Raw genomic sequence first — 27,468 nt, forward strand, 5'->3', positions numbered from 1 at the left:
ATTTGTGGAGGGCCCTGTATTCTACTTTTTGGGTCATAGATGGTGCTGTCGAGTTAGAACAGTTTCCATTCAATTCGATACAACTCTTTAGAGGAGCCCACAGCAGCTTACGCTCGCTGTTTTCAGTGTACTATTCATCGCTTGCGCCGGCGTGGAAAACAAGTCTCATGTTGCAGCCGGCGTTTAAACCAGCTGTACTCTGCCGGGCCGCGGTTATATCAGTTAAGAGATAGGATGGGTAGCCGGCCGAGGCTTCAATCCGATATTATTTAAAGACAAACTAATCGATCCAACCGATTGTTTTTTGCTAAGAGTGGCGTGATTCTAAGGTAAAATAGGTGAGAGCTTGGAGGCTCTAATGCGCTCTGCTGTGGTGAAACGGCAAGCTCAGGCAAGATAACCACAGATAAACCGACGCTAGCTAACGTTAGGTGAATCACAAGGCTGTCTAACGGGACTCTGCCTCTCGAAGCCTAAGATGTGGCGCTTGCTGGTCTCCGGTGTCGTGCTGTTTCCCGGTTTATTTCTCGCTTTTCGGAAGGTCCTGCCGCGCGCTTTTAAAAGCTGGACCGAGGCGGACGTTGTGCTGGTCAGTGAGAGGTGAGTGTGAACAGTTTTAAAGTTCTTTTCGAGAGGATCTTTATTGAGTTGTATCCGCAAACTCCGTCATGGTATAACCGACGATGTGAGAACAGATTCAGAATCTTTAAAGAGATATAGATAATACAAATAACCTTTTATTGTTTCCCCATCTGAACTGTTCATGGTCAAACCGCTAAGGCGAAGTTAGCTTCTCATTCGATATTTCCCCGTTCCACCTTAAATAGAGTTCTAGTTACATCCATTTAAGGTGGAATGGGAACGCTAAATACCCCTTCGTGGTTTCATAATAACGTTAGTTTATTCAGTCTGTGAACGTTTATCTGGACTGAAAATGCGTCCCCAATACGCTACTCACGAAATAAAATGTTAAATCGCAGTGACACATCTAATCGATTTTTCCCCCCCGATGTCTCGTGATGCTCATGTTATCCATTCAGGTGATAATCTCTCGCTTAAACTCCCCCACTTTCAAATGCACTAAATACCCATTGAGAAACAATGCGATGCCCAAACATGAAATAGTAGTGGTTATTTTTTGGCCTTAATAGTACATAACTGACGCCCCATGTAGAGCTCCCGTACTCAATTGAATGCACCATAGTTTTGTCAGTCGTTTGAATTGGGGTTCTGCTTGTTTGCTAGGTAAATGTGCTTACATAAAAATGTTATCTTGCAGACATTTAAAATATCTCAGTACGTTACACGCCCCTCTCCCATTCAGCGACCACTGAACATGCTGGTGTCTGATTGGTTGAATGTGGTCGAATGACTGTGAGGCGTAAACCAAACGTTCACCCATCGATGATAGTCAACTTCCGAACCAGCGTCCTTATGTAAGTGTGGTCCAGTGACTAGAAAACATGGACAGCACAACGTCTCTAAAAAATGAAGCCATTACAGGTCCCTCGCCTGTGCTGAATGATGGCAGTATGATCTGTAGCTCCGCCTACAACCCCCCCCCCCCCCCCCAAAAAAAAAAAAAAAACATTTTTCTGTTGTAAAGCAGCCCAATTTCAATCTCATTTTTATCCTGTCTTTCCATTATCAATGTTTAATTCCAACAGTCATTTGTCCTTGTGCTGTCATTGGCGCATTTTTTTCTCCTCGAGGATCAGTTTTTAAATATTATTCTGTTATATCATGAGAAGTTGGGGTTACACTCAGAAATTAATTGTTTGACAGCCCTAGTCTGAGACCACTTGCAGGACCCCGCCCCCTTTTTCTAGACGTTTCTGTTCAGAAAGGGAAGTTAGTTGTAGTGGAGTCAGGCACCTAGTTAGTTAATTGTAATGTTATTTATCTTTCGTTATAGCTATTAAATTGAGACATTGACAGCCATGTCATGTTCTGCTTTTAGTTTCATTAAACAAGCTCTGTGTTAGAAATTGCTATTCCATGATAATACCATGCTCATGGGCATATAGGCTTCAGACACAGTACTTTTTAGAACCCTCCTTTCCACCTTAAAAGTTGCAGTAATGACTGGTGTTTGGCAGCTTTCCATTCCAGATTAAATGGGTCAGCAGTGAATTTCTGGCATTGGCAGCAGAATTGTTCTGTTGACTGCAGAATATTCAGTTCCACCTTAAATGCAGCCACATTCTGGCATCTACAGAACTTTTCATTCTACCTTAAATAAAGCAGAAAGGACTGTGGCCCAGGTAGACTTATTCCACCTTTAATGGCTCAAATGATTCTCGCCCCCTGCAGGACATTACATTCGATCTTAAATGGGGCTGAAATTACTGTGGCCCTGTTAGACGTATATGAAAATAATGAGAAATTGTAGTTGTTTAGCATCTGCTCTGCTCCAGCTCTGCTAACATGGCAGTCTGAAACTTAAAGCTCTGTAAGAAAGGGGGCTACCCAAATGAGGAAGTGTCTGTTACTGTCTCTGCTGCTCAGACTCTGCTATTCAATTTGACAACATGGTGGACAATTCTGGCTTAATTAACAGGCACACTGTCAATGTGTTATACAATATGGTAAATATATCATGCATCAATATGTGCGTCGTTATCCTTTTTATAGTACTTGCTGTAGTTTATGTACAACAAACCATTTCATAAAACCATTTTAAAGGACTTTGCTCTCATTTGAAAGATCTACTTATTCAGGAGTACTGAAATACCAGGGGCTGTGATGTCTAGAACTGAAATACAGCCATACTATTGACTACACAAATTATGAGTAACCTATGCTTTTTGTTTTGGTTTTCATTTGAAATGTTGATAATGTTAAAAAAAAAAACTGTTTGAACACAGACTCTTTTGCCTTAAAGCACATTGCATAAACGTCCTCATTACATAAAAACAGAAAATATGCAAAAGTTTCATGCTTCAACTTGTCAGAGCGCTTATAGCACTTCAGATGTCTTGTTTCTATCAACAAAAATGAGAAGAATCTATGGCGTAGATTTATGCAGACACCTTGGAAAATCAGCCGAATGACCCTTTTAAATTTACTTCAAATCTAAAAAAATAAAACAAGTGAACACTGATGTTATTTAACATTTCAGAGACTGCACATGACCTAACCCAGATAAACAGGACTAATTATAGTGATTATATTTATAATGTTATGAAACATGCAGTTGTTTTGTTCAAGTACAAATGATATCCACAATATGCTAAAATTATAATTTATTGTTATCTCTATAATGGCTTTAACATTTTACATTTTCATTGCTTTACTCTGCACTTTATGGTGTAGATTTTAAGTCTGGATTAAATTTTTCTAATAAAGGGATACATATACATTAAAATGGATCAAATGTGTAGTAGTGCACAAATGTTCTGCTCGTCTTACATTACAAAAATATTGTAAGCAAAATTTTGTATTGTTACTGTGAGTGCAGTACCTTGCCCCTTCCTTGTGCTTTCTCTTTTCATGTACTTGGCTTGGATTTGTAACCTTGCAGGGGTGAGCTCTGTGGCTATTGTTAAACCAATTACCACTCACCTTGTGAAAGGCTGTGCTAATACTGTTTCTTGATAGGCAGTTGAATTCTGACTTCCATAACATCCCCACTTTTAACCACGGCTCAGCTGGTAGTGCTTTGGTTTGGAAAGTGTTATAAGTTTCATTTCAGCCTTGCTCAGTCGTCCACAAACTTGCAAGCTTTGCATTTGTTTCACTTTGTGATTTTTAATCTGACACACATCCCATGCACTTTTTCTACTGAAAAACTTCACTTTCTCTAATTGGCTGCAGTTCTGGTTCAGTTGATGAAAATACAAAATGCCAGTGGCTGCTGGGATTGCACAGATATTAAGGATATAAAAAGCACCGATGCATTGATGTGAAGCAGGTGATCCAGCTGTACAGATTTAGAAATATAGAAATGATTTCAATTATATATAAAAAATACCAAACTAAATTCTCCGGGTATATTCCACAAATGTGTATATTCATTTATTTACAAAACAATCTCTAAAATACTAATAGAATTTATACAAGCTGGCATGGTGGTGCAGCAGGTAGTGTCGCAGTCACACAGCTCCAGGGACCTGGAGGTTGTGGGTTCAAGTCCCATTTCAGGTGACTGTCTGTGAGGAGTTTAGTGTGTTCTCCCCGTGTCTGCGTGGGTTTCCTCTGGGTGCTTCCTCCAATGGTCCAAAAACACATGTTGGCAGGTGGTTTGGTGACTCAAAAGTGTCCTTAGGTGTGAGTGTGTGTGTGTGTATAAATGTCTGAGTGTGTGTGTCGCACTGTGAAGGACTGGCGCCCCCTCCTTCATAAAGTGAAACCTCCTTTTCGGTTTATGTTAAAAACAAACAAAAAAAAATGTTTTTGCTTACCCTAGTTTAGTGTATTCTCTCTAGTGACTGTGCAAATAAGGAACTCCTTTTCCAACTGTACATTTTACATGTTACACTTTGGCTGAATTTCCTGCATGGATTTGTCCAAATTTTGTGACTAATCTTGACAACATAGCGCACAAATTTTACCAGGGTTGCTAAGTTATGTGCATTTCTTTGGCCCCTGAAGGCACATGGTGAACACCAGGATTCAAATATCTAATTTAAGCCTCCTATTGGCCTAAGACTAATTTTGAAAGCTTAATTCTTTCTGATTCTGTTTTCTTTACTTACTGGTTGCTCATTCTCCCTAACAGTTTTTTAAATTAAATGTCTTTCCGCTTAGTTCTGTAGGTTTATTGAAAATAAGCCTTCTCTTAAAATTCCACTTTGCCATAAAGTCATTTTTTATTTGAAATCTATAAATGTAATTAATACAGTAGCTTTTTATCAAGAGACCCATTTTCCTATTGCAGAATGAGGCAGGGGAAATTTCTTTATGCATTTGTTGTATGCAAAGTTGATTACTGACTGCTCCTTTAACAGTGCTACCTAAGAACTTTACGTCCTCTGCACTTTGGCTGGACCTATCTTGTTTAACTGAATGTCTGGTCTCTTTGTCACTCCCAGTGGTTTACGACCTATTTTACTGATGCTGCCTGCGGATTGTATACTCTGTTATCAGAGGATTGTTCACCGTTTGTTGTACAGCTCTTCATTCAGGTGCTTGCTTTTAGACATCTGATCTGCTGCGTTCGCATGCTGACCGACTAAATCATTGGTTTTGGGTTGTGGTGTCTGTCTAAAATAGAACTAGCTTTGCGTTGGTGTCTGAGACTTGATGGTAAATATGTGCCCCAGGCTTTCGGCCGGAAATTTGCTGGTTCAATGCCTTAAGCAACTGGGGGTTGGCTGCCCGCTGTGCGTGCTGGTGTGTATGCACTCATTGCCATGTATGGGTTAAATGAAGAGGTCATGTTTTGTTGTACTCTTGTACAATGACCATAAAGCATGATTTCACCTTTAATGTTTTTCACTTGAGCTAAATTCTGTATTTAACTCTTGTTGTAGCCTCGAATCCTCTACCTACAACTACTTCCTCTCCATTGGGATCACTCCTTCCATGAGCTGATGCCCTGCTACAGTCTTCTGGTTCACCAACATTGGCCTCACCCTGCTTGCTTAACTTAGCACTAGTTAACTGCTGTTCACTTACTGATAAAGCCATGCTGCTCAGTGACCTTATCGGACTGAAACATCTGGATTTACTGTTTTTAACTGAAACCTGGCCAGTGCTAGGGGAGTTTATGCATCTAAATGCAGCTGCTTCACCCAGTTTTAAATATCTCCTTGGTTAACTGGTAAGGATGGTGGCCTGGCTGTCATCTTTTGTGAAGGTGTGAGAGTCAGCCTATTTAAATTACACAAGGTTTTCTGAATTGAATATATGGCGTTAATGTTTTCTAGCTTCATTTCCACAATAATTTTACTTGTGTTGCATACAAAAACGTTCATCCTCTGAATTTTGGTTGCGTGACATGCTAAATATCACTAATTCTATGCCTACATCCCTGCAAGTGCTTAGTAATTTTAACATTCACTTTTACTCAGTATTCTCCTTATTTTTACATTTTTTAAAAATTCCTTTGTCATTGCTAATTTGTTTTGGTTTAATGCAAGATGTTTATATTCCTACCAATGATCAGGGACATGTTCTGGATCTAATCAGCACTATTTGTTATATAGTAAATGCTGTGTCAAGGCTAAGTATCGGTATTTTAGACCACAAATGTATTATATCTCTCTCTCTTACTCTAAATTTGGTTCCAATACTTCACTCTCCTTCTGTAACGTCTCTGATGTTGAACCTATGTCCTTCTCTGCCCATCTAAAATCATTCTCTGTCTAAAGTTAATGTTCTTGCATCTTCATACCATCTAACTTTACAGTCAGTCTCTTTCTGCTATCCTTGATACTTTAGCTCCTCTGAAGACCAAGTCTTCTGTCCACTCATCTCCCTGAGCTTTATGCTCTGAAAACAGAGGCAAGAGTGTTTGTGTGTATATATATATATATATATATATATAAAACTCTATTACACATGCATTCCCTTCTTTCTCAGATCATATGGTTAAATATAAAGCTATATTAAATGCAGCTGCTTCTTCCTGTATCTCAAATATAATTAACAATTCAGGTCACAATCCCAAGCAACGTTTTTCCACTATTAGAAAACTTCTTCATCCTTTGACTGAAGTAGTTGCTAGCTTGGTCATGACAACTTGACCCTGCCCCCACCTCATGCTTAGAGCACTGTCTCTCTGATATTGCCTCACCTACCACAACAATCTTTCCTTTACATCTGGTTCCGCTCCCCCTCCTATGAATGCAGAGGCTTTTATACCCCTCCTCCAAATTCTCAAGAAACCAGGTCTTGACTGTTCACTTATAGAAATGTTTACACCTAATTCTAACCTGCATTTTGTCTCCAAATTCTTTGAAAGTGTTGTTGCTCCCAGTTTGAGACCTTTCACTCAGGCTTTCACTCCCATTATATCATTGAGACAGCTCTTCTCTCTTTTCTTATCAACCTCTTACTCTCCTCTCATTCTGATTTGCTTGTATTCCACTTGCTTCTATTCTCAGCCTCACCACAGCCACACTATCATAAGTCTAATCTCATGACTTTCTAATATCTGGCTCAGTGGTACCATTCTGTACTGGTTCATATACCATAAATTAAGACATATTGTAAAAATAGATTATTTATTTGCTTTTTTATAAAATCCTGCTACATTTAAGTTAATGTTGAAGTTTATATTGGGTAGGACATCAAATGTTTGTGGTAAAACTGATCCCTTACTCTTTAACCTTGGTAAACTTGACACTTGACTACAGTGCATCTGTTTCAGTTTCAGCTAGAATGCAGCATTTCTAAAATCATCTACAACAGGGTTTTTAAAAAAAGGGTCACAGAAGAAAATAATAATAATTAGGATAAATAACTGAAATTTAACAGGCATATAAATACAAAATGAGCATATACGCAAATGCCCCCTTGTGCAAACTTTTGCCATTTCTTATATTTACACCTTGTAGTGGTACTCTACAAAAAGGTTTGGCTCTTCAAGAGCTTAATCCTCAGACCACAAATGAAAAAACAACAGCACTTTACTCCCAGGCTACTAGCAGCACTCTTAAGGTAGCTCTGCAACGGTTTTCCACAATATCAGAGTACAGCTGAACTTTAGGTAAATTTAAGGCATCATACGCCTTCAGAATTTTCAACAGTCCTATATTATCAGCCACTCCTCCTCTAACTTTATATCTCTTTTAACCATAAATGTTGCAGTAGTAATATCAAGGCAGTTTGTTTCCTCATGTGATTGTTCGTGCTGTTTCATCCATAGTCTGGGGCTTTTGGACTTCTTTATATGTGGGAAATCTGTGGGCACTGCATTACGTTTTAGCAGTTGTGGTCTAATGAATGATTCAAATGCATCAGGAATAAAGTGACGAGAGCAAAGCCGCAGGTCATTTGGTAGCTGTGTTCGCACACACACTGCTTCCCAAATTTATCTCCTGTTTTATCTTTGGGAAAGCTGTGAAGACTAATATCAGTCTTTCAGTGTCCTTTGACTGGAAATAACCAACAGCAGCACAGTGTGGTCTGGTGTTCTTTAAGGTATCTTCACTGCTTCTGAGATGATGACTGCATCCATATGTCAGATATGTAGAATATAGCCACTATTTTTCAAATAAACAAAATAGAATTGTTCATTCTTCATCTGCTTCAGAGGGTTGTTTATTAATTCAGCTCCTCATACAATCATGTATTATTGCCATAATATACCACTGTACACTCATATAACACTATTATTCTTCATTTGTTCTGGTCTCTGTTTATAAAATATAAAAATGTTGTTGTATAAATATTATTATTATTATTATTATTATTATTATTTTCTAAATAATTTTGAAACATGTTAAACATGACTTTCTTAGTGGAAACTAATTTATGGTTAAAAGTGGTTCTGTTGAATTACTTGAATATCTAGATTCATCAAATCACCCAAAGAAAAACCCTCCTGGCACTGTAATTGGTCAGGATGCACTTGCTGGTTGGTTGGGTATATTGAATGCACAAGGTAGTATCAGCATTGCAAAGAACAGTATTGTGAATATGGTTAACAAATTATATATCAGTCAGTCCTGTAACAGATCCTATAAGTGGTCTAAAATCCAACCTTAATGATTATTGTTCTTGAATGTATGTTTAATATTAATGCTGTATGCAGTACTCCTTGTTTTTTCCCCCCTCCTCTGAAGATGTCTGTGCATTAGCAGGGTTCAGAGGAAGGCTGTACTTTCCTGCTTTTATTCAGGAGGCAATAACCAGGAATTATGGAGCTTATTTAGTGCCAAATCTGCAAAGAAAGATTTGGATGAGTTGAGGGGCAGACAACTCTCCCAACTGTTTTGAATTTGGGCTGCAGTACCCACATTAAACGCTTGCTGTCAATATCACACATTAAGCTCCATTAAGTCTTTACTTTGTTAAATGAAATACAATTGGTGCTTTAGGTGATGTTCTGTTTGCTGCAATGGAAAATTCAAGATTAATAGTTATATAACAAGAGAAACAACAGGAATCACATGCATAATCTGTTGTGTGACACACATGCAGGCAAATGGGAGACAGAATTGGGCAAAACAGGCCATTTACTGTTGAGGAATTATGCGTTTTTTACACTACAGTGTGTATTTGTTAGAATATTGCGAAACAATTTTGTATAATAAAAGTGTGCAGAGAGTCACATGACTCACAAAGGGCAAGGTTGTCCCTATGTGCAAATCATGACACATCATGAATATTTAATAATTAGCTGCACGTTATTATAAAAGTGATGTGGAGAGAAGGATTATTGTCTGGGCATTGACAGAAATGTGCTTTCTGGACTGTCTGTGTATGAGGGGATATTTTGGGAGTCTTCTAAATCATTCAAGCTAAAGTGGTTGTGTTATTTTCCTGTGTGTGTGTGTGTGCTCCACTCCATTAGCCAGAGAGAGGCCGTCAAGATCTGTGAGGTCAGCTTCTTCCAACTTTCAGTCGTACTGAAAGAGAAATGAAGAAACAGAATTCTTGTCAATGTTGAGTTAAATTGATAATGTAAGTTTGTAAAAACAATGAAGACTATAGTCAAGTTTATGCTCATGTTACATGGGCTTTGAAGCTGGTGGAGATATTTTTGGATTTTCACTGTATGCCATATTTGTTGTTCAAACAATATAATGGTATTATTTGGCATAATTAATGGCATGTTAAATCTGCATCCTGTCATAGCCCAGTTTTGCATTACAGCGATGCATTGCTACACTGTTATGGTGAAACAAACCTGCCAAAATTTAAATTAAATAATTAATAATAGTGGAATTAAAGAAAAAAGAGGAATGTAAAACCAGATAAAAAATAAATAAAGGATATGAAATATAAAACCAAAAATAAAAAAAATGGATTTATAATTTGTATATTTATGCACATATACAAATTATAATATAATAATATACAATATAATTTATATATATATATATTTATTTTGTGCTTTTCTGTATTATTTACTCTTTTTATTAATTTCTATATACATTTTTATATATTTTATTCTCTGTTTACATTTTTAACTTTTGTTTGATTTACTTATTTAGTTATAATTTTTTTCATTTATTTATTTCTATTTCCACCTCAATGTATGCTAATGAAGGAGGCATGTTTTTCACGTTCATGCTCAAGTCCAGAACCGAGCAGTTGATTCTAATAAAAGTGTCAGAGAGCACAAATGTCGGAGCCAAGGTTGGTGTCGTATCTGCTCAGAGAAGCAGCTGCTCGCCTCAATGAAATGGAGCAATGAATGTATCCGATTGTTAAGTGTGCTGCCACACCATTTCAGTCCTGTCGCATTTTCAGTCCTGTGTCATATATTCATAAACATGTTTACTGTTTGCATAAAGCTGAATGCCTTAATTAATTATGTGATCTCAGTTCAGTAGTTCAGAAAAAAGGGGTAACCTCAATGTAAAAGGAAGCAAACATGTCTTTGGCAGCACTTTTTGCACATTCACAGTTCATTCTGATGTGTTTGAGCTGCTGGGCAGACTGACAGTGCTGCTCCATCTCTGGAAACAGAAGAACCACGTAGGGAGACCAGTGTCTCCCGCAGCTCCATCCTTGGAGCAGAGGGGCTGCATGGAGAGACATGTCTCCCGCAGTTCCATTTCTGGGAGCAGAATAACTGCTGTCTCTCCCACACACGGTCAATACTGGTGTTCCCTCGAGTTGTGCTATGGGTATATCAAGGCAGTCATTACTATACCGCTGATGGAGCAAGACATGTACAGGTGATCTATGGCGTCAGGCAGCAGTTAACTAAATGTTTAGACTCTGTGACATCATTGATGGACAGCTCCCTTATTATCATATAAGAGCAAAGAAAAACTGGAAAAAACAAATCAGGAAATAAATGAATGCAAAAAAATAAATAGTTAGAAACAAATTAATAAACGTCAAAAATTAATACAAAAAAGTGGAAAAAAATAAATAATAAAAATATATAAACATTTTTTGAAAATAAATCGAAAGACAGCAAATTAAATACACAAACATGTAAGCAACTTTTCACACAACTTTTCCTTTCCTCCCTTTCTCACCCCTCCACTCCGAACTAGCTATGAGAGTAAGAGAGAACGAGAACACAAAGAATGGATTGTGGAAATCTGGGTCTTGTGACAGTGTTCAGTCTGCAAGTTTCCATGGACTGATGGTTATTGTGGTGTGTGTGTGTGTGTGTTTGAGGAAGGGGACGCTTATCCGGTGGCTAACTCAAGCGTAAGCTGGCAGGCCCAGGTTATGTGGCTGGCATTGTCAGGGCGGACAAATGTCACCCCTTTCAGAAGCCTCAGCCACTGAGGTTTTGATAACCAGTCAGGAGGCCTTATGCCGACATCTAACCTAATTCACACTGACAGTTTTATAATGGAACAGTTTTGTGATTAATTTACTAATATGGAATGCAGCATAGGGTTTGGTGCTGTTCACATTACATACTTTTTCAATGGGAAATAAAATCTGTATTTTAATGCCAACGGAAGTGGCCATAAACAGCCCCAACGCAGGCGGACAGCTGACAAAATTGTATGCATAATTGTTATGCACTGCTTGACATACAATTTTATAGTCATAGTTATATAATATTATGGAGTTCCACGTTACAAATGTATACATAATGTGTTTTAATCCATAGTATGGTTTAAAGCAGTGTGCACAGTTTATAAGTTACTGAGTAAGTGAAGGTTTCTTACACTAAGGTAGAGTTAGTCTACAATTATAATGTGACTGTGGTACTGTCTGGTCAATGTTCTGCAGAACACTGTATGGCACATGACTCTATAGCATTGTGTGTGTGTGCGTGCGTGCGTGTATAGTGTAAAGTTTCAAAAGAGTGTTATTTGAATATCCTATAAATTTTTACACTTATATCACCCCATTCAAACCTCTTTAAGCTTGTTGCAGGCATCAAATTTTAAGTGTATTTATATGATTAAAAAATAAATAAATGGTAATTTCAAGTTGATCAATAAAGAGAATTGACAAATCAAATACTTTTGATGGCATTTTACAAAAAAATAGGGGTTGTTACTTGCAGCTCCATGACTCTTTTTCTCTCTGTTGCTGTTCTTTTCAAGAATTATTCACAATTTATGTGGCAATAATAAATGCAGAGCTTTGTGTAGGGCTGCTGGTGGTCAAAAGAGACACACACACACACACACACACACACACTGACTGTGTTTCCCTTGGAACTTCAAGAAGGGACATGACTTAGTTTCCTGGTTGACTTTAACGTTAACCCCATTAACCTAGACGTCAGTGAGACTTCTGATTAACACTCAGTTCCACTGAGTTCCTCTACTGTTCCACTGTGCTGAGTCAACTTCACACAACCAGCATCAGTTTTTCTTGAGTCACTCTCTAACAAATATCTCACTTAGAATTCTTAATGGAAAACTTGTATTTTAGTAACATTTAAGAGCTACAGCAGTTATTTGGATTTTACTTAAACACTCTTCAATAGCCCACTGGGTTTATCCAGAGTGCAGAAATGTGCACTGACAACCTGGATTTGAAAATTCAGACTTCTTTCCATAGTATTGAATTTCCTGTCATACAGTGCACTGCAGACATTTTAGGCACCTGAGAAAATGTGATATTAACAAAGCTATTTATATGAGCAATAAGAGTTGACCCCATATTTTTTCAACTCATGAAATCACAACATAGGTGGCCAGAGAACAGCACAGTTAATTGGTGAATTTCAATCTTGGCCAGTGCCGATCCAGCAATGCTAGGTTAGGCTAAACTTTTAGGTAGTGATGATTCAAGATGGCTTGATGCTCCCTTTTTTTCTGATACCAACTATGAAACATTGAGTATCCGCTGATATCCATGTAATTTTTTTTCTCCTTCACTTGATAATATCATGCCAAAACTACTCAACCGTACTAAATAGAAAATTAAATAGAACAACCCCACAACTAACTTTAATATAATAAATAATGTGATAATTTGCAGATACGTACATGAAAATGTACATATGAAATGTGTCTTCCACATTTAACCCATCTGTGGCAGTGAACACACACACACACACACACACACACACACACACACACACACACTTGGGGCTATGCACACTCACCCAGTGCGGCGGGCAGCCATCCCCGGCTCCCAGGGTACATTTAGTCATTACACTGTGTAAAGTCTGGTAAATAATGATATATTTGCTATAGAATTGGATCAGATTCATTTGTTGATATCCATTCTAGAATTTCCTGCTAATGTTAACCTAATAATATTTCTATCAGACCAGTAATGTTCTTAACATCTGTTGATTTATTGCAATTTAATTCCTAGTAATTTTGCATTATGTCCAAGAATCTCACATTTAACAGGTAAAAGCTATTTTTTTTAAATGGTTTTCAAAATCAAAAGACAAAAAGATGTCCACAGTTAGCACGTTTTATTGCATAATTGTATCTTCTGTCCTAACATTAAAAAATGTATGCAGACCTAAGGCAATGCACCTTCATCCCTTTCAAACTTCTACTTGGTAATGCAGAACGTGCACTGTTAAAAAAAAAATAAATAAAAAAAAAAATAATAAATTAAAAAAAAAACACACACATCTGCTTTAAAGAGCCATGTGTTTAAATGTTCTTTTTCTCTTTCTTTCAGGCTGGTCTCCTCTATTCATGCCATTATGGCCACTACAGTCGGAATCATTGTGGTGTCCTCTTGCAGAGGCAATGTGATAATAGACAGGTAAGTCATCCAATACCACACTCCACCTCCATGCACGCCAACTTCAGTCGTGCTGGAGGGTCCAGTAATCTGCTTGTGTTGAAGCAACAAAACCGAATTCAGATATCAAAACCTTAACACGTATCCAATGAATGTTACTCTAAATTGTATTATCAGTAATTCATCAGAAAATCCATTAATCCATATCCATTCTGTAGATTCATGTTTTTTCCCCTCAAGTCCAAATGTTGGTCAGTTCTTTAGTTTTGCCACTTTTGACACGAGTACTGCAAATATTAGAGTAATGCTGATTTCATACTGATCTCATTTGAGAAAACATCCTTCGTTTGTGCCGTTAACTTCTGATTTCACCGTTCTTTTATGAACGAGGTACTTGTTTTGCCATATGAGGTGCGTTATTCTCACAAGCAGATATAGCAATCTTCCAGACTCTGTTTTGAAGACTCTTGAAACACAGCGTACTACACAAAGGAAGGTGTGTGTGTGTGTTGAGAGTTGGTTATATACAAAAAAGCCAGAGTCTCACAGCTGTTACCAATCAGTTATATGCATCACCTTTTGAAACCAAAGAGGCACATCCTCAGTGTTACTTGCCACCTGTCTGGCCTAGAGGGGGCATTTTGTGTGCACGTGTGCTTATGTGTGGTGTAATAGAGAGTAATCCAGCAGGCAAGCGAAAGCTCCCAGCTGCCCCGGTAATCCACTTGAGGGCTTAATCGGGTGCGTGAACAGAAGCGATTTTGTGTGTGTGTGTGTGTCCTTCTTTATGTGCATACTCAGACATGTGTATCACTAGCAAATAATCAAGTATTGTACTTACGATAGTTATTTAACTTGAATACCCTTTTTCCAACTAAAGTCCAGTGCAGCCAACTGTAACTTCACCTAGTCAGTCATTAAAGAGTTTGTCACTTACCACATGTGTGTGTGTGTGTGCATGAATGTTTATTTGAGTAGCAGACAGGCATACAGAAATACCGGACTAGACCTGTGTGTGTGTGTGTGTGTGCTCTCACGCAGGGATCTGTCTGCATAATTAACCTGTGCAGTCGGCTTTTATAAGGGTGTACTCTTCTCATGACCAAGAGCATTATTTCTGTTGCATAAGCCTCCTGTTAAATCCTGTGTTTTAAATTTATTTGTATAGTTAACTCATTAATTATTATTTTATAGTTCAAATAATCAGGCCTTATAAAAATAACTAATAAAAGTTAGGGAATACATTGTTTTAAAGTTCTGAAATCCCCAGACGAAGATAGCTTTACTGTCTCAAATCTATAATGAATATACGATATTATATAATGCCAGTTTCAGAGGCGAAGTGGCTTTTAATGATTTTTATTTATTTAAAGTATCTATGCATAGCAACACATTTACACACATTTTTCTTATAAAATTTATTAGTTTTGTGTTTTCCCATTGTGTAGTTTTAAAGGATTCTGTAAACTGTATTAAAATATTGATCATAATATTTCACAGAATATAAAGGACAGTTTATTTATTTATCTGAATAAATCTGACTGTTGTATGTATTTCTCATTTTAGGCACTGGCTGGCCACTTCTTTTGTCATCTGGTACGGAGTTCCCTACATGTCATATGACATCTTTGCAATGTACCTCAGCCACTACTCCCGTTTCTGGGTCAAAGGCCATGAGGACTACAAAGGCCACTCTCTAAGGACTTTCAACTCATTTGTGAGGAAAGAGTTCCTGCTGGTCCTTCATCACATTGCACTCCTCACCATCCTGCTGCCTATTACACTGGTGAGAGAAGCATGAGTAGACAGGAGAATAAATGTAATGAGGGAAAAGAAAATGACAGTTTGAATTAACAGAAACATTTTTTTTAACTCAAGCTGTTTATTTTTGTAGCATTGTTGGTCGGTATTTGCTTTAATGCAGTAAGTATCAGGACAAATAGCGGGGCACAGATTTTTATTGACAGGGGAAGTGCATCTACCTTATGCACAGCTTCAAATTATGCTAAGAACAAGTATGAGTTTGAAAAGACCACTGTATTCCTGTAAAATGCTGTTTGTGTTTCTTATTGTGTAGCCAGTTCATGACTGTACGTGAAGGGATTATATGATCTACCATAGGTTATGCTCAGCAGCTGCAGTAATGTGTTTGTAAAAACGAGACTGTAGTGGTGAATAGGGAGCTGAACAATAAAGCAACTCTCTCAATTCACCGGTTGATCTACATCCCCACCCTCAGCTAGGATTATGAGCGCTGGGTAATGACTTGAAAAATGTGATTATGGATACAAGCAGCCAAAATGTGTTTTCCCTGGCAGGTTTTGGGCACACACTCCATGATCAGGTGAGGAGCTCTAATTCATGGGGTGGTCAGAATAAAGCCAGTGCTCCTTTCTTTCGAAATAAGCTAGTTGAGGTGGTTTGGGCATCTCAACTGGAAGGAAGTAGACTCAGGAATCACTGGTGAGACTATGTCTGGCTGGTTTGGGACCATGGGTTAAAGCTAGATGTTGTTGTGATGGACAACTTGTTTTCTCTCTCTCTCATGCACTCAAAGTCAGGAATCTAATATTGCTTTAGAGAGCAGAGTGGTGTGGAGGAAACCTGGTCTTTTGTTTTGGGGAAAGCTGTGTTGTCAGTAGTGATATGAGATCACTTTACCTTCGCTTCCATTATTCACATGCAGCTGCTGCTGTAATTCCCTCTCTCACACACACACACACACACACACACACACTCTCTCTCTGTCACACACACACATAGATCTACACATCTATTCTTGTTAGGACTTTCATTAGTCATAAGGTTAAATGCTGTTACTCTTAGTTTTTGGGATGAAAACATATTTGATATAAAAATTTCCACTTTTTACTGACATGTCACCAAAAGTCATGAGAAATTAGTGTGTTTTCTGGAATTTTGTCCTGATATTTCACATAAACCCCAGATGAACAAGCCAAAGTGTTGGATTGAGGTGATGGTTGAGGTTGTCGAGAATGAATTAGACAGAGTCACACACATGTGAAGAGAGTAAAGATGTTTAATTTTAAAGTAGAGATGGAAAAGTTTACAGAGATGTTTCTTGGTCGCAACTTGGTTACTCTCTCTCACCGTCAGTGGGAGCAAACACATATTATAGAAACTCATATCACCCTCAATTGTTCCATAAACAATCCCCCCAAGCATCAAGGTTATAAACCAATGATACACAGGCAGAGGAGAGACAAACAACTCCGAAAGAGTTCACAGTAACAGCGGGAAGGACAAACTCCCTCAAAGCTGGAGGAAGAAACCTTGAGAGGAACCAGAATATCATAATAAATAAAGTTTTTTTTGTTCCTTGTTTCTCTGTCCATTTCTCGCCGCCTTTTGTTGGCCACCAATCCAAGGTACAATTTGTACCTCTTTAAACGGCCATAGCATAATTTTCTGAGCTGCTGTTTTGTGATTGGTAAGAACAAGTAGCTTGGATATTATACAAACTGTGTCTAAACACAAGCAGAGCCATTTCATACAGCCAGACATTGCATAGTCATTATGTGCTTTCTTGCTGGTTAGAATATGATGTATTTAAAAGAAACTATTGAATACTCTGTCGAACATTTTTCTTGTCATTATCAATGACGTGTTTATTGTGATTCATTTTGCTGTCATTTAATTTTTTTAATTTTAGCTTTTATTTTCCCCCCGTCCCACCCTTTTGAGTGTGCTGCATGCATGAAATATAGAATTTGTTTATATTAACCAAACACAATCAAGCTGGTCAATACATTTGTCTTTTTTTTTTTTTTGTCAGTTTAAAGAAAAGAATTTCAAGACAATAAACCAAATCAGATTCGTTGTTTTAATTATGTTTTACAAAATGCCCCAACATTTCTGCAAAAAGGGGTTTGTGTTTATAAACTGATTTTAATTTTGTTAGCCCTACTTACAATTTGTATGTACTTTGTAGTTATATAATTACAGCCTATAGTTTGTTGCTCTGCATATTTTGTTAGCCCCTTTAACCCTGCTCTTTAATGGTCAGAACCTCCAAAGGACCACTAAGGAGCAGATGATTTTTGGATGGTGTGCCATTGTCATCTTTACATTTATACTGATGTAGTGGTGGTTTGTTAGTATGTGTGGCACATGTACAGGTGAATCAGACACACTAGTCCTGCAGGAGCTTTTTGAATATCTGTAGAGAGAATAGTCCACCCACAAAAAATATCCATCAATTAGGGTCCTGTGGACAAAGTCCTGTAACCACTGATGAAAAACTAGTGGGTCTCTAACACAAACTATACAGCTACAGATAATTTTACATTTATAAAGTAGATTAACAATGTAGGCTGAGGCTGGCCCTCCACATGAATAATACCTGCTGTGTGGGGTTCCTGGCCTGAAGAACAGGATGAAATAGGGATTGCAAATTATGCAGCAACAGATTTACTAAAGTCTGTAGATGTAAAACTAATGTTCATCTGTAAGTTAAGTGCACATAATAAAATGGACAAGGGGGTAATTTTAATGTTATGGCTGATTGGTGTTTGCGCTGTATAGGGTGGTGTTTGGACTATGCAGTCTGGTGTTATAAGGTTTCATTGTGGGTGGCCACTATGTGTTCCAGTGACGGCTCCAGCTCCTATTTTATTCATCATCCCTTCTTTGCTACTGGCAGACAAGTGCATGAACTGTCTATTCACAGATGAGTTCTGTCTTAATCTGTTGTAACATTTATTGGTCATTTAGAACAAAGGAAACATTCAAACTGTTTGTCTACATATGTTTAATGAAAAACAGCTGTAAATTTGGAAATTTATGCAGATATCTTGATGTTCCTCATGCTGATAAACTTATAAAATGTAACTAAATCCATAAAAATTATGAATCTAACCAGTATAGGAAGCCTGTTTCCACATCAATTTAAAATCCAACAAACGGCACTGTTTCCACATGGCAAATGTGGAGAGAAAAGAACAAAAATAGAAAGGCCTTCAAAAATCATGGGTTGGTACTTAAAATAATTAATTATCAAGAAAGATAAATGGTGCAAATATGCAGGGATACCAAGTACAAGTTAAACCCTCTTGAAAACTGTGTCCTAGTATCGACTTTAATTTTTAAATCAGTATTGGTGGCACTTTTCTCCAGTAACCTGTTTAAAATTGACAAGAATTTGAACCCAAAAAAAAGCTGCTGTGTTTACAAACATTGTTAATTTGGCTAATTTAAGGTAATTTCAGGTATTTTGGAAAAAGGCAAACAATTGCGTATGCACCTCTTGACTAATTTCCAAAGAAAATCATGAGATAAAATGTTACACTCTGCAGCAGCTGCACATGAGCTGTTGTGGTGGTGATGCGTTAGGTTGTGTTGGTATGAGAGGATCAGACACAGCATGGCTGCTAGAGATACTCAAAATAAGACAATGAGTATTTTAAATTTTCAATGATAATTGAAATCAAATTGTTAAATTATATTATAATGTCTATATAATAATAATAATAATAATAATAATAATAATATTACTAGTAGTAGTAATAATACCAGGATAATGTAAGCTGCTCATGGCAACTAAAATATGCAAATGTGTTCACATCACATTTTACTTTATATAAAGAAAAATAACTTTCACTATAGAATGCTGAAATAGCTTAAAACAAACAGACCTTTAACAGAATTGGAAGGGAATGTTCCTGGGCTGTTTTGTGTTGTCAGTCTAAAATTTCTCATGTGGAGAGATTTTAGACTGACAGACAAAGACCAGTAAACTGTGTGTGTAAACTTCAGTACAATTAGCTTTATCACCAATTATTGTCATTTAATGAATTTGAAGCCAACTGTTCTCATTTATATTTAATTCAAAACAGTTCATGCCAACTTCCACAAATTTTATGTTTTCTCATTAATGAGTGAAAAGAACCCGAATTTACAAATTTCAAATATTTTTAATTTCCAATTATTTTTAGAAAACAAAAAATGTTTTTGTTCCATCTGCTAAACACCTCAGATGTAAACCTTCAAAAGCATCCTGAGCAGCCGCATCACTGCCTGGGGAATTGCACCATTTAGAATCGCAAGTCCTTGCAGGGGATAGTGAAAACAGCTGAGAAGATCATTGAATCCATAAAGCAACAGCATTAAGAACAATCTCACACCTCACAAACGGACATACTTCACACTCCTACTGTATTGAAAACGATATCATTTGGACCCTCACATCCAGGCAATTCAACAGCTTCTCCCCCAAGTTATCAGACTCTTCAGTTAGAGACTGGACTGAATTTCTTCATTTATTCATTTTAAATTTACTTATTTTAACTAAATAGCTAACTAAATAACTGTCAAAACTGAGCCACTGTGTTCCATATTTTACATTTCTGTTCCCCTCCAACAATATCATTATAGTATAACGCACTTCATTTCACCTACATCACCTCCCATGTGATGGGAAATGTGACTGGTCAGACTACATTGTCTCCCATCCTTATTGGACCTGTCTTGCATGATTGCACGTTTGCACTCATGCTTCTTATGTAGTCTTGTGTGAGTTGTTTTATATAGGATCTAGTTCCTAGAGGAATGTTGATTTGTTTCACTGTGTACTGGTGAAATGACAGTAAATCCACTTTAACCTGTATTTGTTTCCATGGGAAATGACAGGGATGTCCACAGACTGCTGTAAGAGTGGCTTGAAATCTGATTTTGGCTGTTCAGTTTGAAATCATATTCAATGGGTAAATAATGTCTAGAATTATATCCCTGTGGTTTGTATATAGCCCCTGGAGTGGAACTCATTACAATTACAGAGCTCAGGGTTTTTTGTTTTGTTTTTTTATTTCCTGTCAGAAAATCCACTGCATTTGCCAAAAAAAAGTATAATTATTTGTGAGAAAATGTTAAGCTTTTAGCTTGTTCAAATTAATTTATCCAGAATAATTGTAACAACAAATTCTTCTGTTTTTAGGCATTGTTTTCTTATGAGGTGTTTTTCCCTGTGTTTTTCAGTTTTTTAGGAAGGATCAGGGGGATTACTTCATTGGTTGTCTCTTCCTCACAGAGTTCAGCACACCTTTTGTCTCCTTGGGCAAAATCCTCATTCAGGTAACACACAAACACATATCCATAATGACTTGCTTAACAGCTTACAGATTTGCTGACCTTTGTGGAAATCTCAGTCATTAATGGATTACTGTTCTTACAGCAGTTGCAGTGGAACGAACACACACACACACACACACACACACACACACACAAGGACTGCATCCCAGGATGCTCTTTCTGCACGTGTGAAAGTGTTTTTTTTTTTTCCTGACAACTAACAATGTAGTTGGGTTGTGTGCAATCCAGCACTTTCTTTTCACACTTGGCTTGTTTTTGTCTCATTCCTTGTGATCCCTCTTTTCCTCTTCCTTCCACTCCTGTTTTCTCAATGTTTTAATCCATGTTTTTCCTTTAGCATTTGACACATTAACGTCTATATTTACCTCTTGTGGCTCTTCTCAGCGGTTTGGCCAGTGCTAACTTCTACTGAATATTGTAATAAAGTATTTATTCATCTCTGTCTCTTCTCACTTAAGTCATAGCTACACTTGAAAGACAGGACAAGTTTTACAGATCATTGACAAAAAATGTAGGGCACTTTTTTTTAAAGAAGTGATATACTATCTTAGCTAATTGAAACTAAAGAAGTTGGCAACAATGCTAAATTACTCCCAATTCTGATGCAAACCTACTGTTAAAAATATATCTTTGCTGTCCATCCCTCTGCAATTCCCAAATCCCCCTTTCCATAAAGTAGACTGGAAAAATGTTAAAAACAGCAGTGTAACTGTATCTGACAACTTTTTGTGTGTGTAATAGAGAGAGCACACAATGCCTTTCTACTAGTAAGAAACGGAACAGCATATTATTATTGTGTGAAATAAACTGCCAAACCCACAATATTAAAATGAGTATATACTTTATAGTATTAGTGTGTAGTGCACAGTTGGGACATAACATATTTTGACTTTACACTTTTAGTCAGTTTTTCAAATTCATAATTACACTTACATTACATAAATGACTATTTGGCAGACACTCTAAGCTAGAGCAGCTTACGGTTTTATTCATGTCAGAGATATAGGCTACTCTAGGGTTATATATAAATATATAGGTTTAATATGGTGTGGTTACCTGGGTTGAGAAGTGAATACCAGCCTTTTCTCATCAAAAGCAGCAGCATGAAAATAATCTATACTACCCTACACTACCCCAAACAATTGAATATTTACATATTAGTAGTTAGCAAACATTGAATAATAAGCATGCATTTTAAGACATTTCTCTCTTTCCCTCTCTAGCTGAGCATGCAGGACGGCTGGCTACACAAGGTGAATGGAGGCATGGTGCTGCTCAGCTTCTTCCTGTGTCGCATTGTGCTTTTCCCCTACATGTACTGGGTGTACGGCACTCACTACGGCATCCCTGTCTACAGCGTGCCCTTCCACATCCCACTCTCAACCAATCTGGGAAGCCTCTGCATCCTTGCGCCTCAAGTCTATTGGTTTATTCTGCTCTGCCGAAAGGGCTATAGGCTTTACAAGCGTCAGCGCAGTGCCAAGGGCCAGGAGTCACCCTTGTCTTCAACAGAGCCACTCTACAAAGCAGAGTAGAGCAAGCAGAGCTTGCAAGGCTAGGAGAAAACAACCCATGTCAACACAAATCACTCATCTAGTACTGCAACCGCTTCCACTATCACTTATACTATGAAAGAACTACTGGTATTTTTCTCTAGTCTGCTCATACATGTATTACAGTTACTGTTACAGTGCTGCTCTCTTTCAATTTATCTGAGCAGGCACACAGGTCGACCTCTCACCCTATGCGCAGCTCCTTTATGCCCAACAGTGGGTGTGATCTGAAGCTCTGCCCATTTTATCTGCCTTTGAAAGACAGCTATGTGGATGCAAGGGGCTAAAATGCAGCAGTGATAGTGAAATCAGAGTCTACCCGAATAAGCGATATAGGTCAAAAGGCATGTGCCCTCTCATTGCTGTTACATACTGAAGGCTGGAAGATTGTTCACAGTTTGGAGTGATGTTAATAGAACTGCATTCTGGTTTTTTTTTTTGGTTTTTTTTCCCTCTTCTTTTTTTTAAACCTTCCTTTGTTTTTGAAGTCATTAGGTCATATTCCACTCTCCTCAGATATTCTTAAGGGGTCTGTTTACGTATTATTGAATTGCGTGTGGATGCTAGAGTTTAGGTTTATGAGTGAATTTAATTTCAACTTTTACTAATCCTTTTGCACCAGCACTGATTTCCATGGGGAAAATGATCTCAGATCACTCCTTTCTTTGCAATATATTACATTTCCTGTCCCCATCTTCATTCAGCACTGCTTGGCCATAACACTCCAGTTACATTCTTAAAGCCTCAGCAGTTCCAACAGTAAGCATATCCTCACCTAACCGTGTACTGTTTTCGTCTTTGCAGCTTATCGCTGTAGTCAGTCTTAAACTGCTGCATCATACCTGCTGCCCCATATTTTGAAGGGCTTCCTAAAAATGTAGCACTTCTTGAGTCGGCAATTGGGCAGTAGAATATCGGGCCGCATGTTTACATTACGGACTACAAGAGCCCACAACTTGGAGGATATTTGCAAATCAAGATTTCTTAGTTAAATGGCTTCTTTAGACCGATATCAACAGCTATAACACATTTTCCGTATGACAGTTAGCGCTTTGACCTTAATGTTCACATTCACTGAGAAATCATTCGTTGTGGAATATCACTCCAGTGATTTCAGAGCTTTTGCTCTGTTGCCATGGTGACTAACACTTATATGACTGTTACATAGTGGGGGTAGGCTTCTTGTATAAAAGAAAAGGGGGCATGCAGAACTTGGCATATATTTTTTTCAGGTCACTTAACTCCTGGGGGCATCTCTGGGCAACAGATAAAGCAAAACCACTGTAATAACATGAAAGGCAGGGATTAAGCGTAGTTAGTGTAATAGTGCTGTCAGACTGAAACGCTATATTGCACTGTGCTTTTAACTTGAGTTTATTTTTCCATCAAGAAAAAAAGAAAGACCACGTGGCTGTAATCAACTGCTTCTAGTTCCTTTCTTGAAATCATTTGTTTAGATGACAATTAGTTCAGAAATTTACTGCGTGAGCCAGAAAATGTTGTGATGTCATGAGGTAGTTTAATCTCTGAACTGAAGGTAGATTACATTAGAAATGTTCATGCTCCACCCACTAATGTATTCTTTCATAGCAATAGTTGCAAGGTTAAACTAGCTTTACAAAACATTTCAGAAAAAATATATTGAGGAATTATAGTGCCCAAATATGACCAAAGTCAGTCAAATTGTTTTACTACAAAACATTTACATCTGATAGTAACACAGCGCCTCTTCCCTGTGTACTGTATATACGTATTGTTTGCTGTCCAATGAAAAACATGTATCTCCATTTTTCTCCACATTTTACTTTACAACTGCTTCAAAATGACTTGCAATAAAATCTTTTTACATTGACTTCCATTGAAAATAAAGAAGTGTTTTTTTCCCTTCTGTAAAGTTGCTATTTTGGAGAAACATTTTATTCACTGGGCAGTGACGATATAATATTTGGGTAAAAGTACTTTAAATGTCTGCATTTTGAATAGCATTTGAAAACCATATTGTCAACATTCTGTAACGTTTGTTGAAGCATGCAGCGTTTAATTCTCAACAGCACATTTACAAGCGGAGCATGGATATTTATTTAGGCTTGGTTTTCCAAAAGACTAAGGCTATAAGTATTTTTTTTTACTTAAAAACAAACTGCTTTGAAAGCCAGCGCTAAGAGAAATAATACCTCGTGGTGCACAAATAGTGAGGAAGCAGCTGCTAACCAGTTTTCTGTACAAATAATTTTGTGCAAATCAGCTTTAATAATAGCGTCGTAACTTGGAGACATCCTTCAAAGGGCATTAGCATTCTGCACATTTGTTGTTTAGAACATATTTTTGGTGAATGCAAATACATGAATATGCTCTATTATTTCAATAACATCTACATTCTGTTGAAGTACTTTCTGTAGCACATATTTAAAAATTCTGAATTCTCTAGAAAAATGACTTGCATCTTAGATCCAACACATTTCTAAGCTAAGCTCAATCTAGTTGTCGCCTAGGTGTTGTTTGTAAAAACAGGAGTTAAGTGTGAATCTAGAAATTGCTTTTTCCTCTGGATTGAATACTGAATGCTTCTGGCATAAATGGTTTAGTGAATATATCAACAGCCAACACAACACAACACCTTTTACACTACAACTAAAGCTTTGTTTCTCCCTTCAGGATTACATTAGCTAGACCATAAAAGTGAAGTACAACATATTTGCATGCTCAGTAACTTCCTAATAATTGGTCAGATTCACTCCGTTTAAGAGTCCAGCCTAAGCCCCTGTTTGGTTTCTACCTGTCAATGTCTCTGTCTCACAGGGCATTGGACCTCATTACAATTTTCCCACTCGTTATACTCAGACGTAAAGTAATACTTATAGGGGTAAGAGTGGGGATGAGAATATCACTCCTGCAGTCATATATCAGTCTCTAATGGATGGCTTTTGGTGCTTATCCCACTTTTGATTTTTGATTCTTGAAGAGGAAAGGGTGTCCCACAGTGACTGAGGTTTATACACCATAGTTAAATCTTTGTCTTTTTTGGACATTGCTACTCAAATATCAGCTTCAGTGAGCTTACTGCAGACATGTAAACATATCCAGAAAATCATCTTATTATATTGAGATATATTTAACCGAAATATGAGTCTTATGAGTCTAGTCTGAAAAAGACTTCCTCTCTGCTCAGGGTTTGATAAAGATGTTAAATGCTGTCTATAGAGATTTATTTTAGATACGAAATTATGAAACTGTGAGTTTAAATCCATTAAAAATACACAAAACCTGAGATTGAAAACAGCCAGGATAACGTGATTAAATATTTTGCTATTGATTTGTGCTGTTCATTTGTGTTTTTGCTGGCTGGCTTTCTGCCATTTCTTTCTGATATTGCAACACTAGGATTTGTATAAAAATACTTGTCAGGCACTTTACTCAATAATAACAAACAAATTACAACAGCATTTGTCCTGTAGTACTATAACTTAGTTTGTATATGAATCACATTCTAGGTCACTGCTTCTACAGTTTCAAGTGCACTTCCTGTGCCTGATTAAAAAAAAAATATATATATATATATAGTTGGGGAAAATTTATTATTTGCACAATTACCATTGTACTTCATATGTAGCTGTTTTAGTGCTAACTAACTGTTCTGATTTGAGAAACAAACATCCACCCATCCGCAGCTCAGTTTTTTCATATTAAAAAAAAAAAAAAAAAAAAAAGCCCTGATCCAGAAAAAAGCTTACTCCAAAAGCTTCAGGTTTATTTGAGAGCTGTTAACTGGCATTAACCGGGTTTCTGGGGGTTTTTATTATTATTATTATTATTATTATTTAGCAGGCTAGAGACTCCTTAAAGGCTCAGTGTCCGGTGGTGGAGTATAGAGTTCAGTCATGAGACCTTAAGAGAAAGAGTAACTGTATAAAAGATACTTGTCCTTCATTAGTGATTTTTAGAGATTTCTCAATTAATTGAATAATCGTGTCCAACATATTAGCATTTCAGTGATTTGATCCGACCAAAACACCCCAACCACGAATCTAATAAAAGCATGCTTTCATGTAATGCACACAATGTGCTTTTAAATAGTTACAATTACTACATATGCATATATCTCCACAACTACGCAGGGCTTTTCCCAGTTGTGGCCAATTTGCTATTTTTTTTTTATTGAAGGTTGCGATCTTGTGCAAGCAGTTGTATTTTTTGAGTGAGGTGTCTTTTTTTTTTTTTTTTTGCGCACTATGTACTTTGGTCTATTTCTCTATACAACAGAAATAACATTTTTGTCTCTCTAAAATAGTAACTACATTAACTTTGAAAGGATGTTGATGGATCAGGTTTTGGTTTATTTGTGTTAGTCTGATGTTTATGAAATTATGAGCAAGAGTTAAGTGCAGCTAGCTTTTTCAAATCATGTAAAAAAAAATTAAAACCCTCTATAAAAATACATTAAAAAAAAAAAAGGAAAATCTGTTTGATGATTCAGCCATACAGCAATACAGTACACAGCTTGTGAAATATTCTTGGTAAGCTACATTAGCCTCATGGTTTCAGTGCAAAGCTAAATGATATTAAACAATTCTTGGCTAATCGATTGCTGGTCAAGACTGAGAATGAAAAGTACAGAGATTAAGACTAAGAATATTTGTGGTTCCATTGAATTCTTGTGCATTTAATGGTACTCTGGAGCTTTCATTCAGGTTAAGCTGATTCGTTATCAGTGATTTAAGTGCTGTATACACATTGATCTAAGTGAAGTTCTACACTGATTACATATGCTGACAACCATGAAGATAGAATTTCCCCCAGTTTTCACCATAGATACAGCAGCTTATATATAGACGGGGCAAATTATAATTTCATGCCATTATTTGAAAATACCATTTGGCTTTTACATTGTATGAAATTGTATGTTCAATGGAATAGAAATAGTCTGAAATTTCTTGGCATTAAACTTTATACATTTGTACATTACATATACAAGAAACAAGTTAAGAATGATTTTGTCGTGTAAAGCTACCATTAGCGGTTTCGGTCCAAATGCAGCAGCAGCTCTTTAGATTCA

General features: G+C 37.1%; 1 protein-coding gene across 1 annotated transcript; it reads left to right on the plus strand.

Annotated features, from left to right (window-relative positions):
• The first annotated feature begins 42 nt into the window (after positions 1-42).
• tlcd3a (TLC domain containing 3A) lies at positions 43-25,942 on the plus strand. Its single transcript, XM_066657418.1, has 5 exons — positions 43-600; positions 13,690-13,776; positions 15,322-15,541; positions 20,749-20,844; positions 22,086-25,942. Exons 1-5 carry the CDS (start codon positions 479-481, stop codon positions 22,395-22,397), a joined length of 837 nt encoding a protein of 278 aa, XP_066513515.1. The 5' UTR covers positions 43-478; the 3' UTR covers positions 22,398-25,942.
• Positions 25,943-27,468: the final 1,526 nt, after the last annotated feature.

This window comes from Hoplias malabaricus, chromosome 2, assembly GCF_029633855.1.
Source record: "Hoplias malabaricus isolate fHopMal1 chromosome 2, fHopMal1.hap1, whole genome shotgun sequence".
Classification (NCBI taxonomy): domain Eukaryota; kingdom Metazoa; phylum Chordata; class Actinopteri; order Characiformes; family Erythrinidae; genus Hoplias; species Hoplias malabaricus.